This window comes from Phyllostomus discolor, chromosome 4 (genome assembly GCF_004126475.2).
Source record: "Phyllostomus discolor isolate MPI-MPIP mPhyDis1 chromosome 4, mPhyDis1.pri.v3, whole genome shotgun sequence".
NCBI classification, from domain to species: domain Eukaryota; kingdom Metazoa; phylum Chordata; class Mammalia; order Chiroptera; family Phyllostomidae; genus Phyllostomus; species Phyllostomus discolor.
The window spans coordinates 68,666,533-68,692,971 of NC_040906.2; the positions used below are offsets into that span (position 1 = coordinate 68,666,533).

Sequence of the window (26,439 nt, forward strand, 5' to 3'; positions counted from 1 at the left end):
AAATTTGTCTGTGTTCTCAAAGTTAGTAGATGAAGAAGTTTGTTCTCAAGCCAGATATTTTTTTAGTTCAAATAAAAAATATATTTGGCCCTGGCTAGTATGGCTCAGTGGATTGAGCACTGACCTGCAAACTGAAAGGTTGCCAGTTTGATTCCCAGTCAGGGCACATGCCTGGATTATTGGCCAGGTCCCCAGTTGGGGGATTGCAAGGGGCAACTGATTGATGTTTCTCTCACACATCAATATTTCTCTCCCTCTCTTTCTCTCTCCCTTCCCCTCTCTCTAAAACTAACTAAATGAAATCTTTAAAAAATATATATTTGACTATATAAGCAAATAAAAAGTAAAACATAAGAAAAATAATGTAATAATATATGTAATAAAATTAAAACATAAATTAAAATAACATAATGATAAGTTTTCATTGAATGTTCTCTGGTATAATACATTTAAATGTGGAGAATACTTTTTATTTTGTACAGAAAATAATGTCAAGTGTTAAAATAAGCCCACCCAAATTCATGCAAAAACTTGAAAAAAATTACTATAAACCATATCAATGCTTACAAAGACAAAATTTGTTTGAGCACTCATGGTTCAGATATGAAAAGGCCATGAAATTGTCAACAATTGAAATTCACCTGTCCTTTCTGCACTGTTCAAGATCCCGTACTGATGGGTATGTTTTCTAAATTATACATGTAAATTACTCTTATTTCTGAGTCTTTTTGACATTGTCAATACAAAATGTGCCTATTTAAATATGAACATATATTTTTAAAGTTATCTGTAGTTACTTTATTAATTAACTTCTCTTTACAAACAAAAAGACTACATTTTTTAAAAAATGGCTATTAATACCCAATTGTGCTTTAGCAGGAACATCCCTAAACAATGTGCATCCTCAATCACATAAGATCTAGGAAATCATACTGGGAGGAAACCCCCACAAATGTACAAAGCTTATGATTCTGAAGATTACAAAATTGAATTTTTGAATTACATAAATTGAATTATTGAATTAAAGAAATTCAGTAATAGCCCATTAATGTATGCCTGGACATATATTTATCCCAAAGCTAGCAATACCAGAAGCAACTAAACTCCTTTACATAAACCATGAACAACTACTTCAAAGCTATGGTTCAAATTAAAAAGAAAGAACTCTTGTCACGCCCAGATACTTGGACCCCAACATGATTTTTATTTCAGTGGCATGGTGCAGAAGGATTCTTTCACCTATTCTCTTTTCTTTACCTGGTTCTGGGACTTCAAAATTGTATCCCTCTAATAATAATTCCACCTGCGCCCTTGGCCGCATCGGTAGATCTGAACCTGGAATGACGCCTTTTGTTCTCCTCAGAAAATTTACCGGGAAGGCTGGGAGGAAATGAAGACGGGCTGCGATGTGCGGCTGGACGCCATCCCCATACAGGCCGCCAAGGCTTCCAGGGAGATTGCCAGCGATGTAAGTGTGGCCTTGTTTAGCGTCTCCGTTCTTCGAGCAAATGCCCTAGCTGCATCAACAGAACAAACTGTGATCCATCTGCTTTCTTTTTGCATCCCCAGTATAAATACAAGCTTGACCACGAGAAGCAGAAGGGCCACTATGTGGGCACCCTCACAGCCAGGGATGACAATAGGATCCGGTGGGCCCTCATAGCTGGCAAGATTCAGAATGAAAGAGAGTATCGGCTGAACTGGGCCAAATGGAAGACGAAGTTCCAAAGCCCTGTGGATATGCTTTCCATCTTGCATTCGAAAAAATGCCAGATCCTGGTCAGCGACATCGATTATCGCAACTACTTACACCAGTGGACGTGCCTGCCTGACCAGAACGATGTGATTCAGGCCAAGAAAGCCTACGAACTGCAAAGCGATGTGAGTGGCCTGCGTTTTAGGATGAGCTCTTCTCCATTTTGCCATGACTCCCAGGAAGTTTGTCATTAAGTCCTTATATCATAACTTTATGTCTTATACAGCCAAGAACTCAGTTTTAGTTACACCTTATAGTATAATATCAAAATCACCTCTAGACTTGGTGTCAAGAAATAAATGGTAACATGAATATAGTTCTTAATCATTACAGGGTAGGACAATTATATTATTTCTATAGAATTTAAGTAGCAAAAGAGGTTCATATCATAAGTAAAATATGGGCAGTCCATGGAAAGGATGTTAGCACAGATATGCTTTTTAGTTGACACAATGTGTAAAAATTTTGAGGTTGCCAACATTTTTAGACTAGGACATTTTGGGTGCAAATCTAGGATTTCCCATTTCTTGTGAAAAATCAGAGGATGAAGGTCTGAACGTGTGTTAGCCCTGACAACCATAACCTGTAGCTGAGCTGCAGCTAATGTCTTTTAAATAAAAAGTATGTCCTTTAGTTTATCATACCATCTGGCCTCCTAATTAATCTACTTGTGGTACCTGCCTGGCTGCTTGAGTGTATCATTTTTAAATCGTAATTCTCCATTAGACCCGTGGGCAGAACAAACAGGACTGTGGCTAGGGTTGCTGACCTGACCCCAGCCTTGTTTTCACAGGCTATTTACAAGGCCGACTTGGAATGGCTGCGCGGGATCGGGTGGATGCCCAACGACTCCGTCTCCGTCAATCACGCCAAATATGCTGGGGATATCTTCAGTGAGGTACTCCGGCATTTTCTCTTGCCATCTTTTATCCTGAATGACTAAACAGAAATACACAAGCCACACTTTGGCCATACCCTACCAACAATTTAAACAATTTCAATTTCTGTCATTTAAGCCAAGCATGCTTTCTTCCCCAGAATAAGCTCTACTGCAGCTATGACACTGTAGGACCATATCCATAATACAAAGTCCCACACACTCACTGGTGCTTGGGATTGTATAAATGAAAAACTTATTTTGGCAGCAACAGGAAAATATTTGAGAGATGTTTGTCCAGTTGGAAAACATGTGTTATGTGTTAAGCTTTATGATGCACATAAGATACACATACATAATGATCCATTACATGACTTTGGGAGCTGAGCAAACCTGCTACTTTAAAATCTGTGGGAGGTATAAGAAGCTGGCCCATTTGTTAAAAAATAAAATGCTAAGAAGAAAGCCAAACTGCCAAGGAGACACCATTTGCATATGGTGCTCTATACCTCTAGCAGAAAAGGATCCTTGAATTTAGCCTATCGTTCTCAGCTCACATAGGACCAGTGACACCTGTCTATTTTCTTTCCCATAGAGTAAATATCGCACAAAAATAGAAACGCTGAACTTTACTCCTGTGGATGACAGAGTGGATTATGTCACAGCAAAACAAAGTGGGGAGATCCTAAATGATGTAAGTACTTGGCTGTCATTCTAAAATTTCCCAGTCATATAGATGTTACCTCCAAAGCTTCTCCACCTACTTGCACTCAGCAAGCAATCATTGTCTGAGATACAAACGTAACCACTGAGATCATTGATGCTAGCTAACACTTGCTTACGTTATGTTTTCTTAGCATCAAGTAACTTACCCCTTGCCTCTCGTTTCCAGATTAAATACCGGAAAGATTGGAATGACACCAAATCAAACTACACCCTCACAGAAACCCCTCTGCTGCACACTGTCCAGGAGGCGGCCCGGATCCTGGACCCGGTATGGCTTTTACCCAGGTGTCAGGGACTTTGTGTGGGAACAGAGGACCGTGCTACAACCATCGGAGATATGTGCACACGATTTATCCCTCCATGCTGACCTCTCAGTTTAATCCTCTGTCGTGGCCCTCTGTCTTCTAGTACCTCTACAAGGAAGGCTGGGAGAAACAAAAAGCCACAGGTTACATCTTGCCTCCGGATGCCGTGCCCTTTGTTCACGCCCATCACTGCAATGACGTTCAGAGCGAGGTAATCGATCCTCCTGCTACAGCACACTTTGCAAAGGCTGAAACTTGCACGGGGGGCACCTCAGCTATGCCAACACACAGCGCCGTGGAGGGTGCCTTGTCAGCTGGGCACGCCTGGCCAGGCGTGGGGATGGTGGGAGTGCCTGCCCTCCTGGTCCTTTTCCCATGGGCTTTGGGAGTTCCTTTGTTTTTCCCTTGGCTTTTTCAAAGGCTAGTGTTTGAGTTTCTTACTTTTTCTTATTTATTTATTTTTTTAAGTTTCAGGTGCACAACATAATGATTTGATATTTGTGTAGACTGTGAAACGGTGACCACAATGAGTGTGATTAACATTCATCACCATCTTCACCTTTTCTTCTATTCCCTGACTTTCCTAAGCTCTCTAGGCCTTCAAATACAATATTGCCAGAATTAGAAAACAATGCCTGTTTTTCTCATTTTTAAGTTGATAAATTCTTATCTTTATTTATTTATTTCAATGTTTTTTGTTATTTCTTCTCGGGGTTGGGGTGTGTGGCACAAAAATCTTAAGGAAGGGCTGAATTTGATGATGTTCAAAGTCCCTTTCGCCCTGTGCGCATATAAAAACCAACAGAATCTCTGTGCTTCTTCCCACCAGCTGAAATATAAAGCTGAACACGTAAAGCAAAAAGGTCATTATGTGGGTGTCCCGACCATGAGAGATGACCCTAAGCTGGTGTGGTTTGAGCACGCAGGCCAGATTCAGAACGACAGACTATACAAGGAGGACTACCATAAAACAAAGGCCAAAATCAATATACCTGCTGACACAGTGTCAGTGTTGGCCGCCAAGGAAGGACAGGCTCTTGCCAGCGATATTGATTACCATCATTACCTGCACCAATGGACATGTCATCCTGACCAAAACGATGTTATTCAGGCAAAGAAAGCCTATGACCTACAGAGCGATGTAAGTGGTTTTTATTTCTTAATTATCTAGAAACACATGTTATAGCCTGAGAATTATAAGCAGTATGCTGGAGCCACCACTCTTTGAAACTTGAAGCTATAAATATTTAGTTTGTTCATGGAGGGAGCCAAAGCTGGATGTAAAGAACAGAGAGGTCAAGAGCAGGGGTTGAGTGACAGCGTTGCTGACTGGCTGCATTTCTGAACCAATTTCAAAGTTATTTTTTAAAAAACCTGTTGCTTTCATACCATCACATTAGCAACTCCTCATTCACATTTGCATGCAAAATCATCAGCTGATATAAAACAATAATTGGCGTGGGTGGGAATTGAGACCGAGTTGGGATTTTGACTACGTTTCCTGATAGAATAGTCACGGCCCTGGAAAGGCCCCATTCTTGCTTTGCCAGGCATGTCATTCCTCAAGGCATTTAGGAAGTAGTTGCTTGCAAGGAATCAAAGCAAAAGGACCGCAAAGTACTGATGAGCCACATGAGGGCCCAGAATTTCTCATGTGGAGCTTTGGTACAGCAAGGGTAGAGGACGTGACTTAGGCCACCTGGCACCGAAGCCTGCATCAGGCAGTTGTTAATCTGCTATCTGTAACCTTGTGTCTGGGTCACTTTTCCCTGCTTCATATCTCTTCTCCTGCCCTCAGATTATCTACAAAGCTGACCTGGAGTGGCTCCGAGGCATTGGCTGGATCCCCCTGGATTCTGTGGACCATGTGAGGGTTACTAAAAACCAAGAGCTGGTGAATCAGGTACACAAAGCCTGTTATTCTTACCTAATGCCTGGCCTCCTTACCTACCATGTAGGTATAGGTACTCTGTAGGGGGAGACTTGTCTTCATCCTGTCTATTACTTTGCAGGTGAAATATAAGAAGGCTGCTCTTGACAACTATCCTAACTTTACAAGTGTGGTAGATCCTCCAGAGATTGTCTTGGCCAAGATTAACTCAGTCAACCAAAGTGATGTAAGTTTGCTTTGTGTACAATGAGGTACATAGACTGGGAGCTAGTTATCTCTCACTGAACAGATTGGCTTGTAAGAAAATTGGGGGGTGGGGGCAGTTACAAGATAATCCTTGGGAGAGAATGTCTTAAAAGCTACTAGTAGGTAGAATAACTGTACCCATGTTTAGATATCCATGTTTTTGTTCAAGTTATTCTATTGTATTAGTTGACATGGACTGAAATTAATCCATTTTAATCTCTAGTCCATTTGTTCATTTCAATCTCTAAATGAATGTTAACTGATTATTATCTCACTTAGGTAAACCTATAGAACTTAAATATACATTCATAGTAATTGAAGGTTTGGTTTGGTCTTGTTTTCTCTCCTTAGATAAAATATAAAGAAACATTTAATAAATTATTAAAGGGCAAGTATACATTTTCACCGGAGACACCATACATCACCCACTCGAAAGACATGGGAAAACTTTACAGTACTGTAAGTGCCATTTTATGTGATATACAACTCGGTTCCTAAGCTCTCGTCAGTATTCATATTCCTGCATGATTTTGTGAACAACTGAACTTTGGAGATCTATTATTTCTATCATGTTCAGTCTTGTTTATTAAAAGTAGCACACTAATTAGACCACATAGTGTTTGTTCAGCTGGTGTTTTTGAGCTGCTATGCTGTACGGAGCACTGTAGGAGGTGCTGAGGAGCTAATGTTCAAATGAATCAGGTCCTTCAGGAATTTACACAAATGAGAGAAACAGACACACAAATGGATAAATAATAATGTAACAAGTGCTGTACCAGCTCTGGGTGCACACAGGACAGAGCAACTACCATCAGAGAAGAGATGGAAAAGTTGGGTAATTCCTCAGTAATCATGTACAAACATTTGCAGCCAAGGAATGGAGCACTAGGGTAATTTAAAGGATGATGTAAATGTGCATGCAGTGTGCATGCATTCAATCTCAATGGGAAACAACCTTCAGCGATTCTCTCCCTAGGAGCAAATTTGTTTACACTTTTATTAGAACTGTAGCTATAGTTAACCTTTGTTATGATGCCTCAGTTTGTTAATTTCATTTGCAACAAGCCAAAAGACTGCCTTGTCCTTCTTTAGGCACACTAACAGTTTTAAATAAAGATTTAAGCCTGCCTTTAAGCATAGATATTTTTTTACCTTGATCTTACCATTTTCTTTTTAGTGACATCTGAAAGCAAAATTTGTTGACACACATTTCTTTGTTCTAGATACTGTATAAAGGGGCGTGGGAGGGTACCAAGGCCTATGGCTACACCTTGGATGAACGCTACATCCCCATTGTTGGAGCCAAGCATGCTGACTATGTGAACAGTGAGGTTGGTAGGACTTTCTCCTCTCATAGATTTGAGAGTCTTTACGGGGAGCAAGGGCTGGTTAGAAAACCCAGTGGTTCTCAATGCTGAACCTATTTCACAGCTGAAATACAAAGAGACATATGAGAAGCAGAAGGGTCACTACCTGGCTGGAAAAGAAGTCAGTGAGTTCCCTGAGGTGCTTCACTGTCTGGATTTCCAAAAGATGAGGAGTGTGGTAAGCAAAGTTCACTTTAACTTTATTTCTGATCTACCTTTTGGTTCCAGATTAGCTACAGATGGGGTGGTGAAGAATGAGGCAGTCAGAGGCTCTCCCCCACCCCTGCCAGTTAGCCTGTGGTGGCTTTGAGTCCCCCACTTCCCTTCACCTTCACTACTGCACAGTGGGCTTCTGTATTTGACCATAAGGTCATTTTTTACTCAGTGTTATGTAAGGATGGGGATTTTTTTTAAAAGAACATATCAAAGCATCATTTGTTCAACCTCTGTCTATTCTCAAGGTATTGATCTATATTGGAAATAAGACCCTAAGGGTTTACCTAGAAAATTTACATTTTCCTTTCTTATTTTTGTCTTTAAAAAATATTACTCTTTAGTTGAACTACCGAAAACATTATGAAGACACCAAAGCAAATGTTCATATCCCCAATGACATGATGAATCACGTGCTGGCCAAAAAGTGTCAGTACATCCTCAGTGACCTAGAGTACCGGCACTACTTCCACCAGTGGACCTCTCTTCCAGAAGAACCCAATGTCATCCGGGCCCGAAACGCACAGGAGATCTTGAGTGATGTATGTCTTTTCTCCAGTTGAACCTAATCCCAGGCTTCACCCAGCCCTGCCCTGGCCCCCCATGCTCTAATTATCCCCGTATTCATAAATCCTGCTGCTTTCCAGCACACAGTGGCATGAATAACCACTTTTTGGTAGAAGAATTCCCTCTGAATCTTGGACACCTGTGTTCAATATTTAGTCTGTTTAAAACAAGACTAAAAGTTAGCTATTGCCCTCTTCCTAAGCTGCCATAGGCCAGAGCATTAAAGACCTCCCAGCTGTTGAGAAGTCCACACTGTGACCACAAAGCACCATGCGCAGCCAAGAGCTGATAGGAAATCATCAAACTGTTCACTTGCAAATTCATTTAGTACCTATTATCTCTCACCATTCCTTCCTTCTTGCAGAATGTGTATAAAGATGACTTGAACTGGCTGAAAGGCATTGGGTGCTATGTTTGGGATACACCCCAGATCCTCCAGGCCAAGAAATCGTATGACCTCCAGAGTCAGGTGAGCCAGGCTTCCTAGAATGACTAACGGGCTGTGGACCAAGGGAGTCCATGGTGCTTTCAGCGGGGTATTGGCAAGGTTGTCCCTGTGTCCAGGCAGAGAAAGCTGCTCTGACAGTGCATGATCAAAGGAAACCAAAGGCCCCCTGCCCAGCAAAACCTTTCCTGGTGGGTTGCTCTGGTACTGGACCTTCTCAGCTTGCGTCTCTCGATAGTTTAAGGCATTAGGCATTTCTAACAGAAAGTTATCTGGGAGGTGTTTCAGAGTAAACCAGTCTCAAGCATCAATACCTTGGTTGATCAAGTTAACCTGTGGGTAGTAGAATGCAAATGCACACTTTGACCGTAGGCAGGTAAGCTCTCAGGTAAAAATATAGATATTTGGGAAGCTTCCCAGAACATGGTTCAGCTCTGATGGGGCAGACTAACAGAATGGCGAATAGAACCCCCAAGGGGCTGCAGTCAGGAGGAGCATGGGCATGGGAGAGACAACAAAACAGGGACGAGGGCTGGGAGACATCCAGGCCTCACTCTTGGTCAGGAGAAATGGCTGGTTTATGGCCACACAGTCTGTAGGGCTGCGGAACAGCAGCCTCTGTGTTAGGGTTAAAGCAGGAAGCCCCGCTGCAAATGAGGGCACATCCAAGTTGGCACAAACTGCCAAAGCTGATGGCAGACCTGTATGTTACCATTTTAGATGACTCTTGTTTTTCTTCACAGCTACAATACACGGCAGCAGGTAAAGAAAATCTACAAAATTATAATTTGGTCACAGACACACCACTTTACGTGACTGCTGTTCAAAGTGGCATCAATGCCAGTGAGGTGCGTCTTTCTTATCTTCCATTCCAGAACCAGCCATCATTTGTCTTTGCACATTTTACAAGAGAAAAGAATAACCCACCTTTTTGTATCTGTAGGTGAGATACAAAGAAAACTATCATCAGAATAAGGACAAATACACGACAGTACTAGAAACAGTGGATCACGACAGAATCAAGAATCTGAAGAATCTTTACAGCAGTGTGAGTTGAGTTTTTCTCTCCCTCATTTGGGTCACCTTCCCCCTTTTGAGTTAATAAGAAAATAAAAGGGACAAGCCTTCACTCCCAAAGGTGTGTCCAGTTTTTTCTCCTGGACCTTCAAATTTCTACTTTATCTCATTAATCCTCCCAGTTGCAATTAGGTGAACCCGAATCTGAATACTGCACTGTTTTACACATTTGACAGAAATTCAGCAACTTCTTCCATGTTGCAGGCAGGTACCGTTGAAGCTATTCTTTGTTGATCTTGAACTTGTCCTTCTCTGGCTTCTCTAGTGGCCAGTGGCTTACAGACCGACAAAGGCACTCTTTTTCCTCTTCTCAACTGATTAAATTCAACACACATTTTTTAAACTTCATTTGGAAGTAATTTGAGATTTTCAGAAAAGTTTCAAAAATATTGCATAGAATTCCCCCATAGTTCTTTCTGTAGTACAATGATCAAAATTAAGAAATTAACATTGTTGGAATGTTAATTACAGACCTGATCTAGATTTCACCAGTTTTTCCACTAAAGTTCTTTCCGTTCCGGATGCCCATCCAGGACTCCCCATCGCACTTAGTTCTCATATCTCCTCAGCCTCCTCCAACCCGATCATTTCTCAGCCTTTTCCTCATCCTTTTCTGATCATGATGTGTTGAGAGAATACTAGTTGGTTCTTTTGTGGAATGTCCCTCCTTTGTTTTTATATGAAGTTTTCTCACAATTAGATTGAGAGCATTTTTGGTGAGAATAACACAGGCCCTGACCCGTGTGGCTCAGTGGGCTGGGTGTCATCCCACAAAACAAAGAGTCACCAATCCAATTCCCAGTCAGGACTCATCCCCAGGTTGTGGTCCAGGTCCCTCATTGGGAGTGTGCAAGAGGCAACTGCTCCATGTCTGTCTCTCACATTGGTGTTTTTTCTCTCACTATTTTCCTCCCTTCCCCTCTCTCTATAAATAAATATATAAAAAATATTTTTAAGAATACCACAGAAGTGATGTGCCCTCCTCAGTGCCTCACGGAAGGCGGTACGTGATGTCAATAACTGGTGATGTTGTCCTTCATCACTTGGTTAAGTTGCTCTTTGATGAGCTTCTCCACCATTGAGTTACTGTTTTTCCCTTTGTTATTAATAAATACCATGGAGGAGATCCTTTGAGACTACACAGCCGTCCTGTTTCTCCTCAAACTTTTTTTCACATATTGATGGATCTTGCAACCACTACTACTGTGAAATATGCTTACTGGTGATTTTCTTTCCCTTAATCCTCCTACATTTACTCATCGGAATTCTTCTGTAAGGAACACTATTCCTCCTTCCCTGTTTGTTTGTTCATTTGTTTATATCAGCATGGGATCATGAGTGTTTCTTTTGTTTCATGGGATTTGGTTTAATACTATTGCTATTTATTTTGCTGCTCAAATTGTTTCAGCTTTGGCCACTGGGAGCCCTTTCAGGGTGGCTCCTGGACCCCCTGACACACCCCATCATCGTGTGTCTTGAGCACTTCCTTACTTCCTGTCACCACCAGATGCTCCGTGCTCACCTTGTATTTCCCCTGTTCCAGACCTGGAACCAACCTCTCTCCAAAGAGCCCTAGTTTATTTATTGGAGAATGGTATTTCAAAAGCCAAGATCTAAGCACTGGGTGTGCTTGTTGCTCCTGGGATGCCATTGCTATGTGCTCCTTTAGGTGCACAGAGCTTAGAAATACATGTATGTATACCAACCAATGTATCCTTACATATCTGACTTCTGTGTTTACCCAGCTATATCACCCTGATACCTTCAATGCAATTCAATACCACAGGGTTCATTTGAGCCTTCTCCCTTTCCTTATTTGTAACATCTTTCTCCTACTTGTAACTTTCTTTTTCCTGTCCAGTGAAAAGCCTGACTCTCATGATCTATGATATATTTACTCATCTGTGCTACCCTTATATGCACATAAAGTATTTTCAAGTTGCTAAGCTGTACCCCAGTGAGAAACAGATTTACTAACTAGAGTGCAGTACTATGTATACAGTTGTTTTGTCTATGGCATTAGAGTGTCCTGTCAAAATTCCATTTTCCAAAGTCATTTAAATTAGTTGTTTTCTCCCCAGTTCCATCACTGTTGTCTGGTTGTACATTTGTAACACAGTTAGATTTATTTGTTACAGTTTGTATTCCATTTTAGTCCCCTCCTTCATTCTGATTGGATCTTTCTTTGTTTTAATTTATGTGCAATAAATCTCACTATTTGTGGAATATACTGCTGTGGCTTTTGGTAAATACATATAGTCATGTAGTTTCACCACCACAGTCAAGATACAAAAAAATTCTCTGTAGTTTCCAAATTTCACTCGTGCTGGCCTCTCCTGTCTCTCATGGCGTCCATGGAGACATTTCCGGTCCCTAATGTGCTACGTTTTCCAGGACACCATGTGAACGGAATTGCATAGCATGTTGCCATCTGGCCTGGCTTCCTTCTTCTGGCAAAATCAATTTATATATCATGTGCATTGCTGCATAAATCAGTAGATTTCCTTTTTTATTGCAGAATGGCATTGCATCACATGGATGTACCACAGTTTGTTCATCCATTCACAGTTAATTAACTCACAGTTAAAGGAATGAATTCACAGTTAAAGGAATTAGAGTTGTTTACAATTTTTGCCAATTATTAATAAAGCTGCTATATACTTTTACATAGGTTTTTGTGTATACATAAGTTTTTATTTCTCCTGGACAAATAAATGTGTAGGAATGAAAACAAACATATTTTGTGCTTCTACTATCTACTTAAAAATAGAGAAGGGTAAATGTTTTTTTTTAAATGTTAGTGGTTTCCATCCTCCAGGAATTCTTAGACCTATGGGGAATAAATGTGGCATCAAAAGCTCTGCTAACTGTCACATTGTGCTAAGCGTGGTCGTGGCATTGAACCAGTGATTCACCTGGGGTACTTGGAGCCTACAGAGGGAGGAGGTCTGGGGTTGTTCTGGCATGTCTGAGAAGGGCAGAAACAAGGGGGAAAACCTGCAATTCTGAAGCTAACCAGAATGTGTTTTTCCTTACTCACAAGAAAGTTTTTAATTCCTACAGAACCTGTACAAGGAAATCTGGGAAAAGGTGAAAGCCACCAGCTACATCCTACCTACCAACACCATGTCCCTGACACATGCCAGGAACCAGAAGGATCTGGCCAGCAGGGTAAGTGAAGTACAAGCATGATAGCCTCCCACCCACTCTCTGCCCTCGCCGGCTCTCCACTCCCAGGGTTGCTCTGGCTGATACACATGCTGCCCAGAAGTGCCCCCCGCCCTTCCACAGGCATGTAACCCATCTGCGAGAGTCCCAGATGCTCAATCATCACAAGCTCTGTGCACTTGCTTCTTCCTCTCAAGGTCCCCGAGTCCAGAGAAAATCACAAACACTTGTATGCAGGACACAGGTGTGGCCTTTTAGGCGGATTGCCTGCAAATGACATCAGCCTGAAGTGGGGATAGACAGAAGTCATACTATGCCGCACAAAATAGACTGTTTTTCAATAGAATTGTGTGGGTTGTAGCACAAAAATAAACCAGTAAATGTGATAACTGGTCATTCCACATCCCTGAATAAGTCATTTAAAAGTAAATACCGGTAGTTATCTTTATTACCATGAAATATAAAAAAAGAACAACTTTTCTTAGGTACAGAAATGATTGTTAAAAATCCTAAATTACATGAGCTGTTTGAATCTAGTTCAAAGTTTTATGCTCTTTAATCCTTTATGCCTAAAACATCCTTAAGTAAAATCTCCTATTATAAAATTCCCTGTAACCTTCACTGGAGTTCTAATAAACCCAGTTCTCTTTTGGGAGCTTTACCTCTTTTAGAAACTTTCCCTCCTTAATTGTGAACATTTTATATAACATCTTAGGCCATATTTCTCAAAACTTTTTTTTATCAAGACCCACAGCAAGAAATTTATTTTGTATTGCAAGTCAACACACATACAAACGAAGTCACTGTGAGTCCCTTCTGACAGAAATGTTTTATAGAAGAGGACTTCCTGCTCCACGAAAAACAATGCACTCCACTCATTTTATTTCTATTCTATTCCTTTATAAGGACAGTGACCTAGTAAGTTGATTTCACTACCCTCTATTGGACCTATAGATACATATTTTTTTAAAAAGACTTGTTGTATAATATATGAAATTAATATACTTCTTACTTGGAGAAAAACTAGTACACATGATTTTTCCCATCTCCAACTATTTGGAAGACTGTAAACAGACTAGCCCAGAGGGGCAAACTTTTCACTTGGGAAGACAAGACTCATAGGTAAGAGTTTAGAAAGCTTAGCAAAGAATTTATTTTTGTTTTTCATATTTTTTGTCATGAAAAAAGCTACAGGGGCAGGATTCTTGGAAACTTGTTCTTGGAACAAGGTGGGACACAGAGAAATTAATCCTCTAAAAGAAGGGCTCCAACAATAGTTTTTTTAAAAGGTACCTTTAAATATTATCCTCTTTATAATTGAGGAATGGGTTAGGTGTAAGAAGTATGTGAACTAATAATCTGGAAAATTCTGATGGGGATTTTGTTGGATTTCTAGTCAGTGAAGAGCTTTGCAAGAATTCTAACACAAATACTCCCATCTCCCATTTTTTTACAGGGATGCAGGCCTCTGTTCTGAGGCCCAGTTGTAAGAGAATTGTTACTTTTGTTGTGTGCCGGGGGATTGTATCTTAGTCTCTGTAATGGCCTTGCCTCCTAGTTCATGAAATCATGCAGCACTAAGTAAAAGCCAATACAACTTACAAACTAAACGTTAGTTTTCCCATAGAAGTTGATTGCACTGTATCTTTGAAAACCATGGTAGAAACCAAAACTCAGAGTGTCTCTTATGCACCAGGTTTGTCAGTTACTAAAAACAAAGGAATTCCTGAACACATTTTTCCTCTTTCACATATGATTAAGAAAAACAAAGCCATGATCACAAAAGAGATCATTTAAAATTACATAACCTTTGAAATGAGGTAGTTGTAGTAGCAGCACAAGTACTAGTATTAGGATAGAAGAATTACAAACAGTGACTAAAATTTTATAGCTCCCTACACTTTCAAAAGCACTTTCATTCATAGTCTGAATTAAGCCCAGGATAACCTGCGGCAGGTACTACTGCTGCACCTCTGCCGCTGTGCACAAGTGAGGGAAGGGACTCACGGCAGTGGTGGCCCCAAGGTGGCTGGGCTCAGGGATGGGCTCTTCCTGTTAAGTCTCATTCTCTCGTGACAACACGGACCTATTCCTCTCCCAAACGATGTTTCTTCCTCTGCGCTTTCTCTCTGTAGATCAAATATCGGGAAGAATATGAGAAGTTCAAAGCTCTTTATACTTTACCAAAAAGTGTTGAAGATGATCCAAATACAGCACGATGTCTCAGAGTTGGCAAGTTTAACATTGATGTAAGTAATTTCAAAGGCCTTCCCTCAAATCAAAGCCAAGTAATATAGCCATCTACGGTAAGTCAGAATGGTTTCTATTAAACAGCACGTGTGGCTCTGACTGTGCGTATGTGAAAAAGTTAGGGGGTACTTCAGCCCAGGCTGCTTCTCCTGCTCACACGAATCTGTAGAAAGTGTCAGAAAACTCCAGTCCCTGCTCTGCCCCCAACTGGTTGCTATAAGTTGGTCGTCCTGACTTCTCTGGTATATAGGAAAGTCATGCATGGCCGTGATTCCGTGCACAATTTCCTTTACAAGTGGCATGTCATCTTAACTTCACAGCGCCTGTACAAATCAGTGTATGAAAAGAACAAGATGAAAATCAACATCGTGCCTGACATGGTAGAGTTGGTCACTGCGAAGGATTCTCAGAAGAAAGTCAGCGAAATTGATTACCGCCTCCACCTCCACGAGTGGATCTGCCACCCTGACTTGCAAGTCAACAGTCACGTCAGGAAAGTCACGGACCAGATCAGCGATGTAAGCGCACCGCTTCTGAAGGCCCACCCTCCCCAGCCCCACACGCCCACCCTGAAGTGAAGCAGACTCACCTATTTCTTCACCTCAGCCTTCTTCAGGATGGCTTTCCTGTGTGCCCGAGGGTCTGATTAAGGTCAAAGGTCCCCCTTGGAGCAGGACTCCGTGTGCCAATGTTTCCACAGCATGCTTGGCCTCGTTGCATAATGCTTTTTGTTTTTCATTCCACAAATCAGCCTTGGTCCAGAAGGTGCACATGTCTCCGGTGTTACATTTACAGTCAGATTTTATCTCGCCAGTCCTTTTTATCTGTTTCCATTCTGTAGATTGTGTACAAGGATGATCTCAACTGGTTGAAAGGCATTGGGTGTTATGTCTGGGACACGCCTGAAATCCTCCATGCCAAACACGCTTATGATCTACGCAACGATGTAAGTTTGCCTTGTTTTTTTCTCGTATTTTTTTTTCTTCATGTAGTCCAGAGTCAAGGAGAGGGTATATAAACTATGAACATTGTAACAGAACAGCTGCATCTGAAGTGTTGGTGGGGATGGCCAAGCCACAGAAAGGCACTTAGGAATTGAAAGCAGCCCTTTCTCGGGAGTGCAGATGGCATTCCTACTCGACAATGCAGTTGAGCTATCCCATTGTACCCTGGGGGAGAAGGGGCACGTGGCTCCTCTCCCTACTTTTTGGGCTGTTTTGGGTATATCAATGAGCATATAATTGTCATTATAGGAAAAATCTCATTTGCTAAGAGTTTCTGATGCTATAGACAGGATCTATTGGTACAGAGAGGATTTGCTAGGCAAATTAATACTGTGATCAAGATCTCAGTAAGAAAGCTTAAACGTTCCTAGAATAGCAATTGTCAAACCACCTAGAAGACTGTAAAAGTTCCATATGACTCTAAGCATTGATGACGCCGATTGTCATAATTTCAAACAGATTCTGGTCTGTTAAATACTTGCTAGTGAACGTAAATGCCTGGAGTTAAAAACAACCGAGCCCTCCGTGAAAACCAGTAGTGTCTAACGTAGTGAATGATCTAACACAGGCTTTATTTTCTTTCTCGTGGCAGATCAAGTACAAAGCTCATGTACAGAAAACAAGGAATGACTACAAGTTGGTCACCGATACCCCAGTCTACGTCCAGGCTGTCCAAAGCGGGAAACAACTAAGCGACGTAAGTGCCCATTGGGGATGCTGCTGTGGGCAGAGACAGGGCCACCATTCGGGAAGAGGTGGCAAGAACGGAAGACTGGGCAGTGCCTGGCCTTTTTGCACCAGGAAACCAGAGTTGATGCCTTAGGGAGTACTTAAGATTCTGCTCTGCACCTGAAGCTAATATAAAATAATATTGAATGTCAACTGTTACTGAAAAACAAAAATAAAAGATTCTGTTCTGGTTTCCTGAAACCTGTTGTGTTCAAGGAGCTCCCTGGGGTGGAGCTGTAAGTGATCTAAGTCTATAAAACACTTGTCATTTTAGACAGAGCTTGCAAAGCTGCTTTTTGTATCCCTGTACCAAGAGCAGCAGTGTAGGTGTCACTGCCTAGACCTTCTAATGCACGAGAGCCAACTGAAGGAGAATGAGAAGGAAGCAGGCTCTGTGGTTAGAGGTGTATATGGAGTCCAGTCTCTACCAATCTCTGAGGCTTAGGAAAAGTACGCAATTCTCCAAGCCTCAGCATCCTTATCTGTGCAATGAGAAAATGGGTGAAAAGCACCCACTATATGCCTGACATAGAGCAGGGAGAACAGGCACAAGGCTGCTCTTCTTTTATGCACTCCACAGGTTAATTAAGTAAATGCTATCCCAGCAGTGAGTTAGAACATTGAGACCTATTATTTTTGAACTCGCAGTGGTAAAATGATCACTCTCCTCTTCTTATGCCTGAGCCAACTCTTACACTTATTTCTCAGGGTGAGGTCCACACCCTGGCTCTGATCTTATTGGACACGGCACAATAATATATCAGAATTTTTCAGACAAAGGGAGCATGCTACCTTTTAATAAATAAATAGATAGATAGATAGATAGATAGATAAAAAGAGACACTTGGGTTTCCATTAACTTTGCTTCTTTCTAACAATGCTGCCATAGTCTGAATCAACCCCCTCTGCTTCTCTCTGCACCCAGGCCGTCTACCACTATGACTACATTCACAGTGTCAGAGGCAAAGTGGCTCCAACTACAACAACCCTGGATCTGGACCGGGCTGTGCATGCGTACAAGCTCCAGAGTGAGGTGAGCATTGGGAACTCTATAAGCACTGGCACATATCCTGGTGCAGCTTACAAAGGCCTCTGTAGAAGCACCTCGGCTGGGCATCTTCTCAGCCTGACCTGGTAAATTGTAAATGCTGTTCCATTCACATGACTTACAAAACACAAAACACCCAGTGCATAGCCTGTCTTTCTTTTTGGCTGGCCGGATCATCTTTTTAAGCAAACAATGAACATTTTTGGAGCAATGTTCACAAGTTACAAAGAAGAGGACCAATCTACCATCTCTGTTCTCAAAAAGCTTAAAATCGAGATAACAAAGACAAAGCTATAATCATAAAGACTATTAACAATAAGAAATAAAGCTAGAAATTGCTATTGAAATTTAGACAAGAAAGAATATGGATTCTATTTACATATTTAATTATCTCTATTCTGTGTTACCTGATTGTGCTATTTTGGTCTCAACCTTCAGTGCTACTCTGCTATTTTGCATGTTAGAAGTAATTTGTTTTTGAATATTTTAAATATTCTTACTTCTGTAGCTCCTCTAAGAGACAGATCATTTAAGATCACAGAAAGAAACTCCTTCTGCCTCCTGCCAGGAATATGAGCATCCTACCTGCTTCATAGTCTAACATCGAAGCTGTGTTTGTGGGGGAGATGGGTTTCCAAAGTTGTGCCTTATAATTATGAGTGTCTCTGAGATCGGTGGCAGCTCAAATATCACTTAAGAGTGTGGTTAAGGACAGAAGTGGCCCTTGGCAGCCTGTTTTCTTTACTTAGCCCAAAGTCTTGCTAGTTGCCACGCAGTCAACTGGGCACACGTTCGGAAGCACGGAAGAATTAATTTCTATAAGTCTCTGCACTCATTGCTCTTTTTCTCAAAAAACAATCAGTGAAGAATAATTTGATTAATTGCTTGACTCTTAGAACTGATTTAATTTCTCCCTGAAATCGATTCAGTAAGCACAAGTACTTTAGTATCTAATTGAAAACCCCACGTGAACTGGATGTGACTTGTTTAGCTCAAATCAGTTATTTGATGCAGATCTCATGTAACCTGTTCTTCCTCCTTTGGCAGAATCTGTACCGAGGAGCTGGCAAGCGCTCCCTGCCTACTGGGTACAGGCTTCCCGTTGACACTCCGCACTTCAGGCACTCCAAGGACACCCAGTACATGAGCAGTTATGTGAGTGCTCTCCTCCCCGTGAAGATGGGATCGGAAGTGGGAGGGCCACTCGCATTCATTACCGGACTATTCTCACCCCCCAGTCCCACCCTGAAGGTTCGACATGATGTAATTATAGGAGCAGAGGAGAGGACACAGCATATTTCCCAGGCGCGCTGTGGCATTGGACTGCTCCCAGTTTGGCAGTGTGCACAGCCCACTCCATCAGCACAGGGCTCCCATGGGACTATGTCTGCGAGACTCAGTCACCGTGGCTTGGGGTTCATGGCTGCCATGACGCCTCTACTTCTGCTAGCCGTACACAGAAGCCACCCACTAGGAATTTAAATATGTTCACTATGCATGTGTGGTGGTAGTGTTGTCCTTCTTTTGCAATATTGAATTGAAAAGAACATAACATCACTGTGTATTTCTTTGAAAAGAAAGACTTCTTTCTGGGCTGCTGGCCCTGGTACTTACCTTACTACTCACCCTCGGTACCGGTACCCATGTCATAGAAAGTTCAGAGGGACAGATAGCTTCTCACTACCTGTGTCCTGACCAGTTGTTAGCTCTGACACCAACCTTCCCCACTTTTTAAAAGTGCCAGGCTGGGGCTCGATACCGTTTACCTGAAGGATAAGGCCTAGGGAAATTTCATCTATTCCGGTGACACTGGCCTGCAGATCATACCCCCAAACCAGCCATCAGCTGAAGAATAAGCTCTCCCTTCCAGGTCGTCCTTCGGAGTCCTGGGACTCCAACCTGCTGGCCAGGCAGGGCCCAGTATCAATCTGTAAAGCCTGTATCAGTCTTTAAAATAGTCTCTTTTTTCTTTGCATCTCCTAATTTATTAGCTATATTGGGCCTAAAAATGTAGGGTTTCTTACATTTTGCATACCTGCCTACAGATTTCATCTAGGCAATCTTGGATTTTACTCCTTTCTATACCTGGCTTTATCAGCCCACAAAATAATTTTCAAGACTCGGATTATTATTGAAATTTTGTCAATGACTTTTTTCTTATACTAATGCTTACAGAATCATTTTCAAATGAAAGCGACAGCTCTTTTCTATCTGAGAAATGTAACCCTACTCCTTGTTTGCCCATCAGTGGTCTCATTCTGACTTTGCTTTTGCAGTTCAAGTACAAAGAAGTTTATGAGCACATCAAGGCGAACGGGTACACGCTGGGCCCCAATGACGTTCCCTTTGTCAATGTCCGGAGGGTCAACGATGTTACCAGCGAGGTACTGTGATGCTAATTCTGTGAAGGAAATCTTACATTTCAAAGACCATGGTTTTGTTTGAAATGCATTAAGAATTAATTGTATTTCAGCTATAAACTTATACATCAGCAGGGAGTAAGAGGGTCTTATTTGTCACCGTTTTGATACTGGCATCACTTGGAAATGTTTTTCTATATTTGATAATGCCATTGTAAAGAGCCAATGCCATATATTATAATGCAAATTAATTTTATATTTTGATGTTTGTGTCCAAAACTTTTTAATAGGGTTACATTTTAGTCTGATTCATGATCCTAGTTTTCTATGTGAATTATTAGTTTGTATGTCTGATCTACCATCTAATTATCTGATAGAAAATGGAAGACTTTATACTCAAAGTTTTTCACCTAAATAAAATATTATTTTATTTTTTGCATAATCTAAATCACTTTCTATATCTTTAATCTCCCCTCTCATGTCTCTTTATGTAAACTATTTGCTTGTTGACCAGTCAGTGTCCCACACTAACCACCTGAAATGGTGTCTCCTCCAATGTAGAGGCTGTATCGACAACTGTACCACAAACTGAAAGACAAGATTCACACAACCCCTGACACGCCTGAGATCCGCCAAGTCAAGAAGACACAAGAGGCTGTCAGCGAGGTGAGTATTTCTTAGGAGAGAAGACAGGCCAGGGAACCCTGAGTGGCTGTCAGCCATTCAGTCTCTAATGTGTGTATTTCTGGACATTCTTTCTGTAGTTGATCTACAAGTCAGACTTCTTCAAGATGCAGGGCCACATGATCTCACTGCCATACACACCACAAGTGCTCCATTGCCGTTACGTGGGAGACATCACCAGTGACGTAAGCATCTTATGGGGTCTCTCTGGAAGACTCTCACCAAGAGGCTGGCTTCTTTCAACACTTAAACCTTTGAATAACCCTTTCCACTAAGTATATAACCTGGAGGTGAAGTAGTGTGAGAGCAGGAACCCACATTTTACCAGCTTTGGAAACAGTGGTAAGAGGACCACTTGGGAAATGCAGGAATGCTGGCTGCCATTCTTCATTCACCACTGAATCATGACCAACTCCTCACTCTCCAAATGCCTCTGCTTCAGGTCATGGTTAGGATCTTTCTCCTGCTCACCCCTAACTCCCACGCCCTTAAGCAACTTCTTGTTGTCTTTTTTAGTTTTTCCTCCTTGGATGTTTTCTTCCCCTGAAAGACTACTCCATTAAACCTAGGCTCTTCTCCCATCAATACAATAACAAAATGATAGCCATGTCCTTACCTCAACTCAGCATTAGATATTTAAATTTTAAAAACTGTGATTTACTTGCGTGCAAGCAAACTAAGAGTAAAAGGTGGATGTGTTGAATTGAAATGAAAGATATATCAATAAAAAGTGCCACGACTCTGCCTTATTCATCCTTGATTTACATTTGCTCCTGACCAGATGTATTTCTATCTTTGCCACACAGATTAAATACAAAGAGGACTTACAGATGCTGAAGGGACTGGGCTGCTTCCTGATGGACACTCCTGACATGGTTCGCTCCCGGCACCTGCGGAAGCTCTGGGTGAGTGTCCGTCTTCACAACACGTGGCTACTCCAGCACAGCTTCAGGAAGCTGGTAGACGAATCATTGCCTGGAGCTACTTTTAAGGGGAAATTTGCCATTAACCCTCCCGAGCAAGTCATGACCCACTTAAGATGATCTGTGCCCTCTATCAAAGGTGATGAGCTCGGGTAGATGGCAATTGTTTTTGTCCCTGCTTGGGAAGACATCCAGGGCACATGGAGGGTCAGCTTGACTTACACATATCAGCCATTTGAAAGACAATGTATAACTATGGCCTGCAGTTCCTTAAATGATGAATCAGTTTATATGTTTGTTGTTTTTTTTTTAGTCTAATTACCTGTACACTGATAAAGCAAGGAAGATGCGAGACAAATATAAAGTGGTGGTTGACACTCCAGAACACAGAAAAGAACAGGAACTGAAGACACACCTGAGTGAGGTAAGGCTGCAGACCTGGCGCTGCCAGGGTGTGTTCCTCTCATGATCACTTTTCAGGCAACTCTGTGAGGCAAATATCTCCCCTTTGCCTGTAATTACAGACCCCTCTTTTAATAAGGTGAGGATATTGCCACTTGTTTTACCTATGACTAGGACTGCTGACAGTTTACATGATCTTACAGATCAGAAAAGTGTTGTCTTGCACTATTGTAACCAAATTTATTTTAAAAGTTTCTCTTTAATTCCTGCGATCATTAACCCTAATCATGGTAGTGTCATTTGTAAGTCTTCAGTGGCTTCCCACTCTGTTCCCACTCAATAAGTTCCAAACTAAAATTTATTTGCATGCCCATCATTTTCCTCTGCCCCACTTGGCACTGAGGGTCCTGATTCATTGCAGCTCATTGTGCTTAGTTAGATATGCTGTCACCTACACTGTTGATTACTCAAGGGTTGGACCCCATCTTATGTACATGCATTTCCCTTAGTGCCATGGCCATAATAGATGCCCATTTTTGCCAATGGCTAAAACTGCTTTGGGAAGGTAAGGACATTGCACAGATGTCGATGATTGCCCTTATCTTAGGTCAGCTGGCCATTTTCCCTCGGCTCTCACTTTGTCTGTGGCCTCATCCATCAAGCTGAGCCAAGCTTTGACTGTTGGGCCACTTCACTGACTGCCCATTCTCAGTAGCTCTGATGGCTGCTGCTGAGGAATCATGTAGGCTCTTAGACTTCGAGATGCCCAGTAAACCCAATGTGGCCCTCAGTGGAGGGGGTGTACAACTTCCCACACTCCCGGAGAGCCAGAGGCAGAGGATGATTAATTATTCAGCTGTTATAAATGCTACATTCAGCCCATTTACTTTTCCAATAGGAATGCTTATGTGTTGTTGTTGTTGTTGTTTTTAAATCTCTGTAAAGGCACTTTTCCACTCTGGCTTAGTATCAGAATCATCTGTCTGTGAAATACTTTAAAGCTGCCCTCGAGTGAGCTCTGATCCCTGTACCCACATATATGACTCTCTTGGCCTGGGATTTTACCTGCTCCATAGGTGGTTCTAATATGCCGTCAGTGTTAAGAACCACTGCTTTAAAATAGTACATCTCTCCTCCAGCAACCAAAAATAAAGAAGTGTGTGTTCATATCTCTGAAATACCCCTACTTCTCTTGGATGTCTGGGTCCAGAATTATCTAAAACTTTAATTTGTCCTCTTCCCAGTTCCTCTTGGGAATTTTATATGTACTGTGCATCAACACTGAGGAAGAAGAGTAGCCATTTCTTAATAGTGCAGTTTCTCCCACACTTGCTTCACCATGAAATGACCTGGATTTGATAAAACATTGATCCAAGCTACTACCTTGAATTCAGAAGGTCTAGGGAAGAGATTGCAAATCAGTTCTAATAAGGAATTGGGAGAGGGGGGAGTGGGAGGGGAGGTGTTGGATCAGGAAAGTTTGGGTAACGCTGGTTTAGTAAAACGCTTAATAGCCAAAGAAACTTTAAGTTGTTAAGTTTTGAATTATTTTTGAATTGTACAGATTCTTGTCACATACACTTTTGCAGTACTAGGAAGCAGGAGTATTGTCCCAAGAAGCATAAACAATGGGTACCTACGCACGAGGAAACACAGCACAAAGAGAGCTGTGGAAAGGACATTGGAGAAGGGGGCCTTAGTCCCAGCTTTACTGCCCATTTGCTGTGAGACCTTGTATAAGCCACAACTTCAATACCCCAATTTCCCAAGCTAGAGATTGGACTTGAAAATAATTTGGGTTTCTTTTAACCATGATATTCTATGGTGTTTTTTTTCTTTATTTGACATTTAGCCTAGAAAAACATAAATTTTTAATTAGGTTCTCTCTTTTGGTAATAACCTCAGAAATAGACTCAAACAGATAAGCTCATTTTGTTTCAACTTGCACTTGTATGTAATTTAGATTTTAAAAAATGGACATGTACATACATGTGCATATACTTTTTATTTCTTACATTTTGCCTGTCTAATTAGCATTTATATTCATAATTAGAATTTATTTGTTATCCATTTATACTTTCTAGTTTACCTCATATTAAATTCCCTCAATATTTCTTGGAGAGCTACTGTTTTTCAGATCACTTATCTAAGCACAAGGTGATAATAGAGCAGAGCCCCTGCATTCCACGGGCCCATAATCTGTGAGAGGACACAGGCATCAACATGATAAATGGTATCCTATAGAAATAATCAAGACAGTTGGACCCCAGGAGTTTTCCAAGCAGATAGGAGGGGGAAGAACACTCTAAGCAGAAGGGACAGTGTATGAAAATGGCTGTAATGAGGTCTAGAAATTGGGAATCATTTAAAATAGCACATGGCGAGTGTGGAAGACTGTTGGAAAAGGACACCAGAGACAGAGGATAGAAGCTAGGTTATGAAGGTGCATGGGTGCTGTATCAATGACAGGGGCTTGATGAAAAATCATTGAAGAATTGCTCTGAGCACAGTAGAGCTGAGCCTTAAGATCTGCTTTAAGAAAGATCTCTTCCTGAGACTCATGAAAGATGATGAGCCATGTGGAGTGTTCAGCAGAGGATTTGGGGCAGTGGTTCAGGGGGCTCCTACAGATAGGTAGTGACATGGGAGTCTGAGCCAGGACAGTGGTGGTGGGAAAAGAGAAGGATCAGACTTAAGGACTGTTATGAAGTTGGGAACCCAGGGTTCACAACCTTTTGGATGTGGGGCTGAGAGAGAAGGAGTTGGGGTGACTCCCCAAGTTTCTGGCTTGGGTGACTGGGAGATCAGGAGTTGTTTTGCAAAACTGAGAAAACAGGAGAGGCAGATTTGGCCTGGAGATGGGGGTAACATAAAGAAACCTACATTGAACATGGTAAGTCATCCATGTTCAAAATGTTGAAAATTTGGGTCTGGAGCTCAGGGGAAACACTGGATATACAGATTGGAATTCACCAATCTCAGATTGATGGTTGAGGCCCTGGGTATGAATGAGGTCACTCAAGGAGAATATATACGATGAAAGGGACCAACCAACCCTTAAGTCCAGCGAATAGGACCCTTTGGGGGAGGGCAGAACCATAGAAGGAAGCTGAGAAGGAAGTTGCTCCCTAAGCACCCAGGGGAGAAGGGAGGAATGAGGGCAGAGAATAGGATTTTCAGGAATGAAACTGATCAGCAGATTTAGTCGCTACAGAGAAACATTCTTGGACTTGGCAATTGTAAAGTTTTGGTAATCTCATTGAGAGTGACTTCACCAGAGTGGATGGGGGAAGCCAAACTATTTCACCTTGAGAAATGAATCAAAAGAGAGGAAAAGAACAAACACATAGTCTGTTTGGTTGTGGAAGGAAAGAGCAAGTCCATTGCTAGAGGTTGGAAAAGGCTTAATGAAGGGAGGAAATTGAGTCTGTTTGCAGACAAAGGGAGAGGGCTGCAGAAACGGAGAGCTGAGGATATGGAGGGGGAGAGGATAATTGCTGCAACAGGGTCTTAGAAAGGACAGATGAGAAGGGACCAAGATCACAGCAGGAGGCTTCAGTCTTGGATGCGCTACAGATGTATTTTGATAGGAGAGGAAAAAGTAAAGGAAGCCTAAGGCGGTAAATGAATTACTGGTTTACTGAGAAGAAACTGAGATTGTTGCAGTGGGAGGGCCCTGCTCCTTCCATGAAGTATGCAATGAAGGCATCTGCAGGGAACATATAGATGAAGCAGAAATGACGGTGATGACTGTTTTATGTCCAGCTGGTGTACAGAGCTGCAGGCAGAAAGCAGAAGTCAATCTTCACTTCAGTTCCTGATACTCCTGATCTTCTAAGAGCCAAGCATGGGCAGAAGCTTCAGAGTCAGGTAAGATTGATATACAAAGATTCAAAATCCTGCCGCGCTGGCATCACAAAGGATGCTTATGGGTGCCTGACTTTTCCTGGTCAGCAGCAGCCTCTCACACTTGGTCATCCTTGACATTGTTGGGTGCCCGTTAATTTCAAGAGGCAGTGTTTGGACCTCCATCACCATGGTTTTGTTTTACATGAGCAGGTAATGCTGTGTCTTCTTTTTCCAAGTTCTGTACAACTTTTGTCATTGGATGGGTGGTCTGTGGACTCCAGGTAGTGAAAATAATTTTCTTGACTCATTCTGTAGGACCTATCTATTGTCCACAGATGAATGAAACTACATGTCATGCATTCAGGCAAAAATGGGAAAAAAATTTGAAGGCTCTATCAAAATCCTCTCGTTCGTCTATCAGCATTCTTTGTTACATGGATTTAGATTGAACTGTACTCACCAATAAGACTATTAGTCAACTGGGCACAATTGTGTGTTTCCAAAAGTGAGACACAGAGAGAAACAAATGAACAGAAGTATATATGACAAACA

General features: G+C 41.7%; 1 protein-coding gene across 25 annotated transcripts in view; it reads left to right on the plus strand.

Moving 5' to 3' along the window:
- Positions 1–26,439, plus strand: part of NEB (nebulin) — a 197,436-nt gene that overhangs the window by 120,379 nt on the left and 50,618 nt on the right. For 24 of the 25 annotated variants that reach the window (XM_036023508.1, XM_036023482.1, XM_036023487.1 and 21 more), the window contains 29 exons: positions 1,364–1,468; positions 1,570–1,881; positions 2,550–2,654; positions 3,229–3,327; positions 3,526–3,627; positions 3,768–3,875; positions 4,494–4,805; positions 5,463–5,567; positions 5,677–5,781; positions 6,153–6,260; positions 7,025–7,132; positions 7,233–7,346; positions 7,726–7,923; positions 8,313–8,417; positions 9,137–9,241; positions 9,337–9,441; positions 12,534–12,641; positions 14,774–14,887; positions 15,209–15,406; positions 15,730–15,834; positions 16,485–16,589; positions 17,547–17,654; positions 18,717–18,824; positions 19,946–20,053; positions 20,591–20,695; positions 20,794–20,898; positions 21,520–21,618; positions 21,950–22,060; positions 25,804–25,908. In XM_036023508.1, coding sequence (XP_035879401.1) covers positions 1,364–1,468; positions 1,570–1,881; positions 2,550–2,654; positions 3,229–3,327; positions 3,526–3,627; positions 3,768–3,875; positions 4,494–4,805; positions 5,463–5,567; positions 5,677–5,781; positions 6,153–6,260; positions 7,025–7,132; positions 7,233–7,346; positions 7,726–7,923; positions 8,313–8,417; positions 9,137–9,241; positions 9,337–9,441; positions 12,534–12,641; positions 14,774–14,887; positions 15,209–15,406; positions 15,730–15,834; positions 16,485–16,589; positions 17,547–17,654; positions 18,717–18,824; positions 19,946–20,053; positions 20,591–20,695; positions 20,794–20,898; positions 21,520–21,618; positions 21,950–22,060; positions 25,804–25,908 — 3,675 coding nt within the window. The remainder of the gene's footprint in view (positions 1–1,363; positions 1,469–1,569; positions 1,882–2,549; positions 2,655–3,228; positions 3,328–3,525; positions 3,628–3,767; positions 3,876–4,493; positions 4,806–5,462; positions 5,568–5,676; positions 5,782–6,152; positions 6,261–7,024; positions 7,133–7,232; positions 7,347–7,725; positions 7,924–8,312; positions 8,418–9,136; positions 9,242–9,336; positions 9,442–12,533; positions 12,642–14,773; positions 14,888–15,208; positions 15,407–15,729; positions 15,835–16,484; positions 16,590–17,546; positions 17,655–18,716; positions 18,825–19,945; positions 20,054–20,590; positions 20,696–20,793; positions 20,899–21,519; positions 21,619–21,949; positions 22,061–25,803; positions 25,909–26,439) is intronic. The other variant, XM_036023500.1, reaches the window with a different exon arrangement.